This window comes from Phytophthora sojae (genome assembly GCF_000149755.1).
Source record: "Phytophthora sojae unplaced genomic scaffold PHYSOscaffold_1, whole genome shotgun sequence".
Taxonomy (NCBI): domain Eukaryota; phylum Oomycota; class Peronosporomycetes; order Peronosporales; family Peronosporaceae; genus Phytophthora; species Phytophthora sojae.
Genome location: NW_009258115.1, coordinates 5530767 through 5544910, shown reverse-complemented (window position 1 = coordinate 5544910; position 14144 = coordinate 5530767). Strand labels below are relative to the sequence as shown.

Below are 14144 nucleotides of genomic sequence, written 5' to 3'. Positions count from 1 at the left end.
GTTTGTTTGAAGACCAGCCTGGACGGTTTTTGGGAGGGAAGCAATGTGATTGGGCGAGAAAAATCTCGAAGCGAGTTTTGAAACGGAAATTCACGTTGAAGAGGCTTATTGCTAATATTTAATGAGGAAAATTGGACGGCACCACCACGACGGACCATGCAGCATGCAGAGTAGGCGAGTCGAATTCTGCCGTAGACTAGAAGTTCAACGAGTTGCCAAAGAGGCACGAGTCGGCATACTCGCGACGCAAGTCCGCCATCGCCCTCTCCACCTGCAGGTCGGAGCGGCGACACTCGGACTGCAGAAGCTGGAACCGCAGCGACACGTCGCTCTGGAAGCGCCGCAGCCTCTTACGCTCCTTCTTGGCTCCATCTTTCCGTGACCGGTGGTGGCGACTGCCGCTGCTGCTGCGACGTCGATGCTCTCGACTGCTGCTGTGGTCGCTGTCCCTGCTGTTTCCACTCGAGCTGCTCCTCCCGTCGCTGTCATAGTCCACTTCTTCCGCTTGAGGCCCGCGTAGCATACCCTGGATACGAACACGCTCCTTTCGGCGTCGCTTGCACTGCTTCAACGTGTCTAGCAGCTCGGCGTGCTCCCGTTGCAGACTGCTGAGTCGTTCCTGGCCTCGTCGGAACGTCTCCTCCTCGCTGTTTAGCCACTGCTTCTTGCGCTCCACCTCGGCGTAAAGCTCCGTCAAGGTCTCGTGCACGTCTGTATCGTTGGTCTCGCTCGATCCTCCGCGTTGCTTCAAGCGCAGCGCCTGTGCTGAGCTGCTGGTCGCTCGCCTCCCCCTCCCAGCCCCAGACAGTTTCTCTTCGGTGCGCACGCGGAACACGACGGACTTCTCCATGGTGCGCATGACGCTCCGGCGGGGACTTCTCTCGGCGGACTGCACCGAAGACCAGCGCGGGGAGCCCCCGTGGTCGTGCGAGCGAGCGCTGGACGACGAGGATGCGGCGTCCTCGCTCATGGCCGTGAGTGAGGCTTGCTGGATCGGAGCTGAAGTTTGATGGGGGCTAATGAGTACCTTGAAAACGCATGTATGTCTAGGTACCGCGCAAGTCAGATTGTATGTTTGCTATTATGTCAGATATAATAATTTTGCAAACCTGACTTAGATACCAGTATCGGTTTAGGAGGACTGCAACTTGCTGTTCAAAACGTGTTGATTGTCTAGTGGTAATGGTAACGAGGCCGTTCCTGTCTAAGACCTTCTGCTGTGTGCAGTTCTCTTTGCTGGTCTCTGCATGCAACTCTCTCATAGTTCGGTGTGCGGAACGGGCTTGCTGGCGGGCAGGGGCGAGATCATGGGCGAGAAAATGGGGCGGGAGCTGTGCGTCAGAGCCATCGAATGCGCGCCACCGGCGGAAACCTGCCGAACCGGAATGGGGCCGAGGTCCAGGCGCGTGGGCACTGAAAGCGGCTTCATGTCCGTCATACCCAAGCGTCCGTGGCTGCAGTCATGATAATAAAGGCACAACAACAACAGGTCAGCTTTCACGCATGTACGACGCAGCTCAACGGCGTGCAGAGGTACGCACTCAGGTCGTCCGGCGACGTAAGCGATGCCGTCGCTCGTGACAAACAGGGTGTGAGAGCCACCGCACGCAGCCTGAATCACGGTCTGTCCCTTCAGCGCCTTCACCTGTGGAGTACAGAAGTACGTGGTGTCAGCAGACCTTATCGTATCGTTTGTCCAACCATAAATCATTTCGTACCAAGTGAGGTCGCGTGCGACTCTTTGTGTCGCCAAGACCCAGTCGGCCATACTCGCCTCGTCCAAATGCGTAGCAGTCTCCTGACTTGGCAACCACCATCGTGTGCCAGCCTCCGCAAGACACACGTCTATATGGACACAACACAATCCGAACATCATTAGCAACAGCAAAACGTCCGAAGAATTTACAGCAACCTGCGTAACTTACAACGCCGGGATATCGTCGAAGAACTCGACGCGCTTCGGGGTCTGCTGGTCCGATGTCTGGCCGACGCCGAGCATGCCGTAGTCCTCTTTGCCCCAAATGTAGACATGGCCCTGTTCGGTCACAGCAGCCGAGTGGAATGCACCGCAGGCAACCTGCACGACCTTCTCGCCATTAAATCCCTCCACCAGATGCGGACGACTCACTCCCAGGAGACCATTGTCGTCCGTGTCCTTCAGCCACGCCGAGCCAATACCCAGCTGACCGCTGTCGCCACGGCCCCAAACGTACACACGCCCCAAGTTGGTCAGTGCTGCCGTGTGCGTGCCACCGCAGCTAACCTTCACAACGGATTCATCTGCAACGCCCTCGAGCAGCGGGCACTTGACGGGGAACGATTCGTGCGCCGCCTCGAATTCCTTCGGCAGTCCCAACTGGCCCCAGTGGGTCTCGCCCCACATGTACAGCGTTCCGTCATTGGTCACGGCGGCAGAATGGCAGCCTCCACACGAGACGTAGTCCACCTTCAGTCCTTCCTGCTCGAAGAAGGCGATCTTCTGCGGCACATTGATGCTCTTGAGGTCTCCGTGGCCCAGTTGCCCCATCTACTTGGCACACAAAACACAGCCAGCAAACGGGTGAGCGCGCGCCGGTCCTGTTACAGAGTACAAGACCACAAGAAACTGCTAAGAACGCACCGATCCCCACCCCCACGAGTACACGGCACCGGAGGCCGTGAGCGCCATCGTGTGGCGAGAGCCGCACGACACCGCTACGATCTCCTCGCCCAGCAAGCCGCCGAGCTGCTTGGGGAAGTTGGAGGCCGACACGTCGTCGATGGCCAGCGTCGGCCGGCGCTTGGCACCCGTGCCCAGCTGCCCGTCGTCGTTGCAGCCGAAGGCCACCACTGCGCACTCTGTGGCGCCCGTCGAGATGCTCATGCTCCTTTCGTCCTGCTTCGAGGTGGTCGGGCGCAAATGTGAATGTGAACGACGCTGACCAGCTGACGGTCAGCCTGACCGTCAGCACCACATGGTGCTTGGATTTAACAGTTAAGGTTGATACTGTATTTCATGTTAAGTTAAATAGAAACTTCAACTTGTTCTGGTCAAGCGCGGTCGTCTACGGAGACCTTGGAGGACGGTCTGGGAGCAGCGAGAGGGGCGTACATCTGAGCTTTGAGGATGTGGAACTTGGGACCTCGAAGTCGACCGTGTTTACCTTCCAGCTGCCGCTTAATCTCCGCGAAGCGGACAGCGTTCTGGTTTCGATTGCTGCTCCAGGACCTGAAGTCGACACTGTCCCGTGCCTCTCGCGTCGTATCATTGCTGCTGCTGCTTTTGAGCGAGTGCTGCACGTGTGAGTTCGTCTCCGGCCCGAGGTCACCGTCATCGTCTTCCTCGTTAATGGATTCAGCCCCGAACTGCTTCGACGGCTTGGCCTGCTGCACGATCATGCGCGTGGTGCGCTTGATCTGGAACTGGTGCTTGTACTTGGCCATCAACCGTTCTCGGAAAGCCAGCGCCTTCGCTTGCTGGTCGCGGGCCGCCATTTCGCGACGGTAAGCCTCGCGCTGAGTGGGGTACTTGATAGTTACTTGCAACGCTCTGCAACGGCGGCGACTTGCATCTCCGCGGACCAAACGCTGGATCTTCACGGCAGGAGACTGACGAATTCCCTTGAGCCATCCTTTCTGTCGCTTAAACTCACGAAAGACCATGCGCGTGGTCAGCCCGCGCCACCGCGCCTGGATGCGGCTGACCAAAGCGTACTCGCGACGTAATACGCGCCTCGTGATCTCCAGCACGTTGTTCTCCACCTTGATCAACGTGGGTTTGCCTCCCGATCTGCGCACGTACTCTCTGTAATTCCAGTAGAAGACCCCGAGCTCGGCAGTATTTGTGTACCAGAAGACCGGCGGCTCGTTTGGTCGAGCAGCCAAAGCGTAGCTGAGAATCTGTGGGGCCATAAAGCGGATAATCCGCAGACACCGCTCGATCACAGTTCGTCTTCGAGCTTGCATGCCTCGCACTCGAGTTTGGATTCTGGTGGCGGCCCGATTGATCTCTCGTAGATACCGCTCGCGCTCTACCAGTCGACGGCGGAACTCTAGACGCCCAAGGAATCCACGCGCGATACGCTGCAATAGAGCTGTGGCTGGGACGCGTCGACGCTCGAACTCCTTGATAGCATTGCGCTCCTCTTCAATCTGCTCCTGGAAACTCACGACCCCTGCGCGTAGATATCGCGTGCTTCCGCACCCTGGACACTTCGGCACTTGCTCATACAAAAGCGTAGTGTCTTCTCTCTCGCCGGCATCGTTGAGTGGCTGCATGGAGGCAGCCAGTTGGTCTGCCTTGCGTCGAACTCGCTGCACGTCGATGAATGTCACGCAGTTGCAGCGCTGACAGGTGAGGTACGGCGTCATGGCACTAAGCAGGTCATCGACAACAGACAATGAACGAGTCTCTGGCCTTTGGTTGGCATCATTCTCGCCGTCACCGGAAGGCTCTTGTGTAGACAGAGATGAAGGCATGCCGACTACATCGTTCAGAGCGATTGGTAGCTGATGGTTGCCCCGTGGTGAGCTAGCTGTGTCCGGCAATGGTGTTGTCGGCATGGTCTTCAGGATATCCAGACCAGGAGCGTGTCATGGGCGTTGGGTCACCTATTTTTCAGTTTCGCTGAAGGGGTTGTAGCCCAAAAATGACGAAGGAGCTGAGCACTGAGTAGTGATGTGAAAACTACGAGTAAAAGGACTATTGAGATTCTTGTTGTATGTATCAAACGCACTAGTGCAGACGTTCTTGTGGGGCATTCCTATTCGTCCTCGGCGATGTCTTCCTCCATCTCGTCCTCAACCTCTTCGTCGTCAGGACGCACCATTTTGTCCTCGCGTGAACCTGGACGGATGTGAGTCTCGCGCGAGCCTGGGCGGCTTGAGTGATCCTCACGTGAACTCGGGCGGCTTGATTTGGCTTCACGTGAGCTAGGGCGACTGGATGGGGCGGCCTGCTTGTAGTCGCTCGGTGATGGTCGGCGGCGTCTGTCGTCCCCGAGAGAAATACCTAGTTTTGCTTGCACGGCCTCCACCACGCGCGGGTCCACATACGACTTGAGCGTGAGCCCCCTACGCTTCATCTCTTCCATAGTCTCGAAGCTCTTGTTCAGCTCGCCTTCCTCGTAGTACGCTTCCGTCAGCATAGCATACGCGTCACCCACGCGGATGGCCTCCTCGATACCAGGCTCCTCAAGCAACTTTGTGACGATCTCCATCATCTCCTTCGGGTTGTTCATTGCTTGCTGACGAGCGATGACAAATTGTTCAATGAGCAGAATACGCTTTTCGTAGCGCTTCAGCAAGGCGTCTTTGCCGTCAGCGCGAGATTTGGACACGACTTGCACGGCTTCTTGCAGGGCAGAAATTGCCTTCTCGTAGTCACGATACTCCTCGATCTCAACCTGTGCGCAGCCAGCGTAGAAGGCTGCAAGCTGCTCGAATGCACGCGCCTTGGTGTAAAAGCCGACGATATTCTTCATGATCTCGGTGTCCTTCCGCCAATCCAGATTCTGCAGGTAGTTGGCTGCGAGAACGAAGATTTGGGCATTGCGCGACACATTGGCGAAGAACACCACCTTTTCAGTGTCGCCGGACTTGAGCAGACACTTCATGGCCTTGAGTTTGTTTCCGGCTTGTGTGTATTTCTTCGTGGCCAAGTGGTACGAGCCTTGCTGTTTGCAGCATTTCGCCAGCTTGAGAAGCAGCTCAGTGCGTCTCTTCTTGTCCGCAGGCGAGGCTGTGTCGTCGCCCTTCGGCGGGGTCATCTTTTCCGCCATTTCTTCCGTGACCTTCACGTCGTGTTGCATACACACATCCAGTGCCTCAGCGACACGGTTTCCGATCAAGCATAAGTGCACCGCCTTAGCATAGTGGCCATTGGCAATGAAAAAGTCGGCGCACTTCTTCAGGATAGCTGGCGAAGTACTACCGGAGCCACTGAGTTCGTCCGTGAGGTGGTGTAACTCCTCGAAAAGTTGCGCCTGAAAGCACAAGTCCAATGCCTTGGCCACATTGCCTCCTTTGTGATAGAGCTGCACAGCCTTCTCCATTTCGCGTTGCTCCTCAAAGTACGCAGCACAGTCGAGCATATCGCTTGGTTTACTCATCAGCGCGAAGCCCATGAGATCTGCATCCATGCGATGCTCCTTAGCTAGACGAATTGCATGGTTGTAGCACCCTCCACTGGCGAAGAAGTGGATAGCGTTGGAGATCTCGTCGTGCGCTTCAAATTGTCGTGCCAAATGATACGCCGCGGCCCGATTCCCGCTTGTCTGTGCCACTTTGGCAGCAGCCTGGAAGTCCTTCTTGAAGCACAGCACACGCACGATCGACAAATAGTCCTTGGCGCGCTGGTAACTCTCCACCGCTCCGTCGAACTGCCCCTGACTCTCCTGAAACTGTGCCCACCAAATGAGCAAGTCGCGGTTATTCGACGTAGTCACGTACTTCTGCAGCAAGTCGATCTTCCCCAGCTTGAACAGCATGCGAGGAATATCTTTTTGGTGAGTACCGGCGTCCTCGTAAGCCTCCATTGCCTCCTTGAGATCGCCCATTTCCTCATAGTGTCGTGCCAGCGCGTGATACGTCGTTTTCAGGTGGATTCGGTCGCGTTTGGATGCCACATCTACAGCTTTCTTCCAGTAACCACTCGCTTGATACAGTTTGTTAAGGAGATCATAGCGGCCGCACTCGCGATACAGCCGAGCTGCATCGTCGCGTAATCCCAGTTGGATAGCGACCATGGCAATTGCCACTTCTAGTTCAGGTTCCTTCTTGGCCTCTTGTACTGCAGCTGCACCTCGAGCATGACCCATGTTTCCGAGACACACCTCAGCCACATCCAGTCGCTTCGTCTTCACGCACATGCGAGCCATGTTCTCCCAAACAGAGGGGTTCTCGATGAGCTTGACTGAACGGTACGCTTCATCCATGTTCCCGACCGTCATGAAGTAGCAGAAGTCGATGAGAGCTTGCTTCGCTTCGTTGTTAACCTTATCTAGCCCGGTGAAGTCACGCATGATCTGCGTGCGCAGGTAACTCGCAGTATCGTAAATCGTTGGAGTTTTCGAGACGGGATTGTTGGCCTTCGTCCGGCCAACGTGCACTACTGTGGTGGCGTCATCTGAAGAGCCGTTGTCAACCTTTGCCACGAAGTACACGCGGGGTACCTGAATGCCCAGCAGCGCTGTGTATTTCAGATCCAGGTCGAAACTATCCTGCATGAGGAGTCCGTGCTCATTTGACGCGAAGATTATCGTGACTTCCTTGTCCGATACCAAGTTCCCCCGCGAGCCACTAGCCCCACCGGCTCCTAAGCCGTCGTCGGGGCTGGGGTCACGCCGATTTCCAGCAGCTCCACCACTTGCTCCTGGTGTCGAGATTTCGTTGCCCGACTTGGCAGTCTCACAGATCAGCAACCGAGGTTCTTGAGGATCGAAGAAAACCGAGTTTGGGTAGCGAGAGGCGCCAAAGTCGAACTGCTGGTAGATATTGAGATCTGTCTGGAACAAGAAGAGTTTGCTCAATGGTTCACGCATTCGCAACGCGCCTTCGACACGATCCGCCAGAATGCAGATTCGAGTGCCGTCCGAGTTGACACAGATGGATCTCATCACAGCAGACTTAGTCTCGTCACCATAAGCTTCGGGGAGGTTACCCATACTCCCCAACGCCTTTGGGTCACGGCGGGATACATCAAAAACACGCAAAAGACCGCGATCCGTGCCCACCGCAAGGAATTTGTTCTGAAGAGACAGCATCGCCGGCCGTCCCTCAGCCTCCGTGAACGAGATCGAGTTCTTCACCACTCCGGCGAGATTGCATATCTCAACATGATTCCCATTCGCCCGGTAGACGGATTCTCCGCGAAGTACCATCGCACTTGAAAAGCATTTGAACTGGTTTGTGAGCTTCGCGTCGCCATCTTTCATCTCGTATACTTCTGCTTTCGAGCCGTTCCAGACGACAAGTGTAGACCCGTCATGCGAAATCCCTTTGGCACGCAGCGACGCCTCTAGAGTTGCTTGTGTGATCGTCACACCGGACTGCGCTCCATCTTGAAACTTCTCAATAGAAAGCGTCTTAGGTCGCACTTGGATTACTGCTGTATCACCGCAGAGAGCGCGCTGCATGTTACCTTCATGAAGGATGACCACACCCTCGACAGTGTTGGCATACAACGCTGGGTGTGCATTGCTCCACCCAATGCGCGTGACCGCGCGTCCAACTTCTGCAGTGAATAGTAGATCCCATCGATACGATACTGTAGGTGTTTCTCCGTTACCTTGGGTATTGTCAACGAAGGTCGTGGCACGCCAGAAGAAAACCGCTCCTTGAGCCGTACCAGCCACAAGTACACGCCTCCGTGGAGAAAAACTTAAGTTGTTGACGTTGTAGTTCAGCCCGCTTGACTTTGGTAAGCTCAACACACTGTTTTCTTCCGTACAGATGTTCCAAAACCGTACAATCGCTTCGCCAGACGCAATCGCAAGTAGTCCAGGGCCCGCCCACTTGGTTTCTAGCAGCGAGCCTTCTCCCGCTAGACTCAGTTTGACCTTGGTGGTGAGCTTCACGGTGCCATCAGTAGTACCAACTTGGTACACGAAGAGCTGCACCGCTCGTGTGATAACAATCAGACGGCTTTGCTCCTCATAAAACATCATCGAATCAATAGCGTGGTTCAGGACTTGGACGTCCGTAATGTGCCCCAAATCGTCTGCACGATGGACAGAGCCCACCTCACCACCAAAAAAGAACTGTGGACACGCGTGCTGAGAGAAGTGATCACTATACAAAGCAATCAAACAATATTGTGAGCAACAAAGATGGCCAAGGGTACAAGGAGAAGGTAGTTAGCTACCTCTTTGCATTGTTGTCCCTCGACGCAGGTAGGGTGGCGAAGACACAGTGGGTAAAGCTTCCCTGACGTGCGTACTGCGTGCTGAGCGTGAGCTGGCAGCGACTGTCCACTTTCCAAACGGCAAACACGCCGTTTTCATCTGCGGACATTAGACGGTTGCCTGCTGGCGCCCACTTCAGCAGGCACACACGGCTCGTATGCGGCGAGTTCACCTCGCGCGCCGTTTGTTCCTTGAACACCCACAACGATACCATGCCTGGCACAAGAACAGCACTGTCAGCCTAGTGTCTGCCGAACACTTACTGGAGTTACCACTAAGGCATACCATCGCTCCAGCCAACAGCGAGTGCACCACCACGAGGCTGCCAGGCCATCGTGACGATGTCGGCACTGCGCGAGTAGTTCTCCAGCCCCTGCTGCTTCTCGCCCTGCATCCGCAACAGTGTAACCACCAAGTAACAAGATCATCAGTCTACCAGCGGCAACCGCAACACAATGCAGAGAGCTTCTAGCGTCGCCACCTCATCCGTGAAAAAGTGGATCTCCCGGTTCTCCAGCGCTACCGCAAGCACGGGGTCCAGCTCCCCCCACACCGAGCAGACCTGCCGCAGGTTCGCCGGCACCGCGACATTGTAGTCATAGAACAAGGCCATCGTTGCCCTGCTCGCCGCCGCTAGATCTTACGCAGTGCGCACTACTGTAGCCATTGAAGCGACGCGTCGCTTCAAGATACACCATTCTTTAGCACAGGTAAATGGTATATACTAGGATTCCAGTGTGTTGTACACCATTTGTTCCATTGAGTGGTTCGCAGTTTTGACTGGTTGCGGCCACTGCCACTGCATCAATAGGCCCGCGGCAGCGTCAACGGACACTCGAGAGACATGGCGGCGCCAGCGAAGACCTCGGAGGCCAAGGGCAAGAGCTACAGCGGCGGCAAGGGCGGCTTCAACGCCAAGAAGCGCCCCGCCGGCCATGGCGAGGACGGCAAGAAGTCGTTCATGGACCAGAAGCTGGCCAAGAAGCAGCGCAAGATGCAGCGCCCGCACTACGAGATGGTGACGCGCGCCAAGCAGATCTGGAACGTCATCCGCGAGCGCGACGTGGACAAGCAGAAGCGCGCCGCGCTCGTGGAGGAGCTCTTCTCGCTCGTGAAGGACAAGATCTACGACGTGGCGGCCAAGCACGACGCCTCGCGCGTCATCCAGTCGCTTATGCAGCACGGCAAGCCCGAGCACCGCTCGCAGATCGTGCTCGAGATGAAGGAGCACCTGGTCGAGCTGGCCAAGATGCAGTACGGATGCTTCCTCGTGCAGAAGATGATCCGCTACGGCAGCGTGGACGACCGCGCGGCCATCGTCAAGTGCCTCACGGGCCACGTCGTCCAGGTGGGCACGCACAACATCGCGGCCAACGTGCTCGAGTACGCGCAGGAGTACCTCAAGCCGTCGCAGCTCACGGCGCTCAAGCTCGAGTTCTACGGCCGCGAGTTCGCCTACTTCCAGTCGGAGAGCAAGCGCAACCTCGCGGACATCATCGCGGCGCACCCGGACAAGAAGGAAGAGGTGCTTAAGCACCTCAGCAGCATCCTGAACCGCATGGTGGACAAGCAGCTCCTTGGCCTGGCGTTCGTGCAGTCGCTGCTTTGGGAGTACATGTGCAACGCGGAGCACAACGACGTGATGCAGATGGTAGCCAACGTGCGCGACGCGTCGCTGGCGCTGCTGGCCACGCGCAATGGTGCTCGTGTTGTGAACAAGTGCATCTCGCTCGGCGCCGCTAAGGACCGTAAACGCATTATCAAGGCACTCAAGGACAAGGTGCTGGACGCGTGCAACCACCCGAGTGGTTACCTTGTGATCATGCGTATCCTGGATGTGGTGGATGACTCCGTTCTGGTGCAGAAGTCCATTCTGGCTGAGTTGAATGACCACCTCTTCTCGATTGCGATGCACCCGAGCGGACGCAAGGTTCTTCTGCAGCTGTTCAGCCCCCTTAACACCAAGTACCTTTCGCCGGACGACCTTGCGCTGTTGGAGCCTCCCATGCTGCCGTCACCCGAGGACCCGACCGTCATGGTGGTGAACTACAAGAAGGACCCGGACGCTCGTCGCGAGGAGCTGTTGAAGGGCCTGCTGCCCAAGCTGGAGGAGATGTGCGTCGAGAACGCTGCTGCCCTGCTGCGTTCGAAGGAGGGACGTGACGTCATAGTCGAGGTTGCGAAGAGAAGCGAGAGCACAGACCTGGCTGACAGCGTTGCTGTTGCTGTGCTGGCCGAGCCCACTGAGGAAGAAGAGGAGCCTCTGCACAGCGATGCCAACGGCCACTTCGCTCTTCGTCGCCTGATCAAGGAGACGTCAATGGCGGAACCTCTGCTCACTGCTGTCGAAGAGAAGCTGCCGGAGTGGGCGTCCACCAACCGTGGCTCGTTCGTGGTGCTCTCGTTCGTGGAGACTGAGAAGGGCCCCAAGAACGCTTCCAAGATTGTCAAGAAGGCGCTCAAGCCTGTGATGGGAGACCTGAAGAAGCACGCCGACAAGCAGAAGGGCACTAAATTACTTCTTGAGAAGCTCCAATAGAGAGGAGATAGCTCAACTTTATAGATCCAAAGGTTTTTGTTGTTATGCATTACCTCCCGTTACATTCATTCGTCGCTATCGTCGTCGCTGTCGTCATCTTCAGAGCTGTCTGTGCTATCGGCGTCTTCCTCCTCGTCCTGGTCGTGGGCCGCAAGTATTGGATTTCCTTCTCGCCAATTTTTGACCAGTTCCAGTATCTTCGGTTGCGAATGAAGAACGGCGAGGTATGAAAGAGTCTCACCAAACTGCACGAGGGGCACTTTCAGTTATCTTCTCCATGTCAACGAAACAAAGAGTTTCGAACAAATAAAGGTTTGACATACCCTGTTCGGCTTGTCTACCAGTTCCGAGTCGCACTGCTGGAGCATATTCATAAGCAGATTGACGCTGCCGTGGGCAGCTGCATAGTGCAATGCGGTCATTCCTTGTGCCTACGACACACAACAGTTTTAGCTACTTGAGTACAACAGTCGAAAGAAAGTGTTCAGACTTTTATACGCACGTCTTGCAATGCGAGGTTCGAACCAGCATTCAAGAACACCATGCCTATCTGGTGGAGAGGTGTTCCTCCTTCAGCGCACAACATCAGCGGGGTCTGGCCGAATACCTATTGGCTCAATGGATGAATACTGGTTAGCGTAGCAAGGCTGGTGGTGTGCATACTTTGAAATCAGCACTCACGTTTCGTGCGTCAACACAAGCACCCAGCTCAATCAACGTTTCTGCTGCGACTTTGCTTTCGCCAACGACAGTCAGCATCAATGGAGTCGTCCCCCACCGGTCTTGTACGTTCAAGTTGGCCCCATACTTGGCTAGGAGACGCACAATGTCGAGATTGCCAACACGGCTGGCCCAGTGCAGCGGAGTCCAGCCATCTCTCTAGCTCGCACAACGACAACAACAACAACAACAACGTTCTATTAGTTTACAATTCAAACACAGGATCTTTGTCGAGCTTCTTAAGGTACGTACATCTTTCTTACTGATCGATGCCCCCTTTTTGAGGAGAACGTGGCAAATGCTCGTGCGGTGCAGTGTGCACGCCCAATGCAGCGCATTTCTGCCATCCGAGCCGTTCGCATCGATATCAATTTTGTTGGCGATGCCGGACAGAATTTCATCGACGTTGTCTTCAAAAAAGATAACAAGCGAGTCAAGCTTATGAAAAAAATACAAACACAATAGTGACATCCCGTGCCTGTTTTCGCTGCGAGGGTAAATCCGTCTGCGATCTTGCCATCTCGTTTTGCTTCCTGCACAAGCACACTCTTAGCATAACTGCGTTGTTTGGTGCAACAACTACAAAACTTTACATAGTAGGAGTGCGAAAGGCGCCATAGCACGTAAGTTACCGCAGCAAATGGAATAGCAGCGATTGCCAACGTATACGTCGACCCCGTCTTGATGCAAGTGAATGTGTTGATTTCCATCTCCTCTCGACATTGCTCATCGTACCCCGTCACCATTCGCTGCCACAGAGTCACAGCGGGGATCAGCGCCACGGTTTCAACCAGCGAGCAGACCACAGGCGTGACCAGTGTGGCCTCCTTCCCCTCCCCATTCCACGTTGGGATCTTGATATCGAACGCCACCATGACGCTCAGTATGAAGCTGACGATAGCGGCTATCAGCGCCAGCACAGTGAAGCCTCTCGTGGCTGTGGCATCTTGCAGGCACCACGGGTCGCTCGAGGCAACAACTGAGAGCGAGCTGATCGCTCGAGCGTCAGACTCTACAGCACCTACGGCAACGAGTAACCACGAGATTCCCTCACCAGAAGCGGCTGTATAGCGTGACTGGCTGATCCGCCGATGTGACGTCGGTGCTGTCGAGCGCGGCGCCCGCGTTGATGAGCTTGTAGCGCACGCCCGTACCCTGGTGGCAAGCATCGTGAGACGAAAGGTATCCATAACCAGCTGCTGGAGAGATTCAAAGGCCTGTAGCGCCGCACCGTGAGGAACCAGAGCCCAATGTCGACGGAGTTGACGGCGTCGCGCGCCCACTTTTGGCCGCTGCACGCCACCAGCAGCAGCACCAGCGACACGAAGCTGCACGCGTTGCCTGCCAGTGTATGCACTCAATACGTGCGGTGTTGTTAGTGGACAGCATGAGGGGCTCCTAGTGCAGGCAACGCAGACGCACCGAGCAGGAAGCGCACGCGAATCTTCATGATGCGGAACTGCGCCGTTTGAGGGTGCAGCTTGAAGTTGGCAAAGTTTGAGGGCATGACCCTTTTCCTGGTCGTCTCATTTTTTCGCCTGTTTTCGCGCGGATTTTGCTGTCCCGAACCCGTCTTGCGCTGGGATCGGGGAGATTCACCGCTGCATTTTCACATGCAATTTGTTTGGCAAATGAATCTTGGTGCCGCCCAACACGGCGCTCCGAACGCCGCGTTTGTTCCCAACGGAATCTGGGGCGGGAAGGAGGGAAGAGCCGTAACGACGGAATCCCCGACTCAAAACCGGCAGTACACATGTGCATGTAAAACTGCGCCAAAAACGAACGACTGGAAAAGACCCGAACCATGAGAGCGGAAGGCTGCAGCCCCCCTACAACTGAAAAAGCGCTGCTCTTCGGTCTATCCACTCAGTGGCAGACTGCAGAGTCCACAGTGGTGTGTGGCTCCTGCAGATGCGGGAGAGTGCCCATTTCCGGCTGCCCAGTTGAGCTCTGCCCAGTTCAACCAGGCCCAATTTCTCACGCAAGGTACCCTATCCGCAGCA

General features: G+C 55.8%; 6 protein-coding genes across 6 annotated transcripts; 1 reads left to right on the top strand and 5 right to left on the bottom strand.

Moving 5' to 3' along the window:
• Positions 1-196: 196 nt before the first annotated feature.
• Positions 197-970, bottom strand: PHYSODRAFT_476353 (hypothetical protein; the record flags this gene model as incomplete). Its single annotated transcript, XM_009517131.1, has 3 exons — positions 197-358; positions 497-760; positions 827-970. 3 exons carry the CDS (start codon positions 968-970, stop codon positions 197-199), a joined length of 570 nt encoding a protein of 189 aa, XP_009515426.1.
• Positions 971-1258: 288 nt separating this feature from the next.
• Positions 1259-2863, bottom strand: PHYSODRAFT_321832 (hypothetical protein; the record flags this gene model as incomplete). Its single annotated transcript, XM_009517130.1, has 5 exons — positions 1259-1454; positions 1542-1645; positions 1719-1845; positions 1926-2527; positions 2621-2863. The coding sequence occupies 5 exons, from the start codon at positions 2861-2863 to the stop codon at positions 1259-1261; spliced, it is 1272 nt and encodes a 423-aa protein (XP_009515425.1).
• Positions 2864-3030: 167 nt separating this feature from the next.
• PHYSODRAFT_469112 (hypothetical protein) lies at positions 3031-4350 on the bottom strand (the record flags this gene model as incomplete). The annotated part of the gene is made up of 2 exons (XM_009517129.1): positions 3031-3220; positions 3347-4350. The coding sequence occupies 2 exons, from the start codon at positions 4348-4350 to the stop codon at positions 3031-3033; spliced, it is 1194 nt and encodes a 397-aa protein (XP_009515424.1).
• A 392-nt stretch (positions 4351-4742) lies between these two features.
• On the bottom strand, positions 4743-9495 carry PHYSODRAFT_321830 (hypothetical protein; the record flags this gene model as incomplete). Its single annotated transcript, XM_009517128.1, has 4 exons — positions 4743-8769; positions 8843-9098; positions 9168-9270; positions 9364-9495. 4 exons carry the CDS (start codon positions 9493-9495, stop codon positions 4743-4745), a joined length of 4518 nt encoding a protein of 1505 aa, XP_009515423.1.
• Positions 9496-9726: 231 nt separating this feature from the next.
• PHYSODRAFT_554415 (hypothetical protein) lies at positions 9727-11460 on the top strand (the record flags this gene model as incomplete). The annotated part of the gene is made up of 1 exon (XM_009517127.1): positions 9727-11460. One exon carries the CDS (start codon positions 9727-9729, stop codon positions 11419-11421), a length of 1695 nt encoding a protein of 564 aa, XP_009515422.1. The 3' UTR covers positions 11422-11460.
• Positions 11461-11687: 227 nt separating this feature from the next.
• PHYSODRAFT_469049 (hypothetical protein) lies at positions 11688-13016 on the bottom strand (the record flags this gene model as incomplete). The annotated part of the gene is made up of 6 exons (XM_009517126.1): positions 11688-11852; positions 11924-12028; positions 12103-12300; positions 12394-12551; positions 12611-12674; positions 12735-13016. The coding sequence occupies 6 exons, from the start codon at positions 13014-13016 to the stop codon at positions 11688-11690; spliced, it is 972 nt and encodes a 323-aa protein (XP_009515421.1).
• Between the last annotated feature and the right edge of the window lie 1128 nt (positions 13017-14144).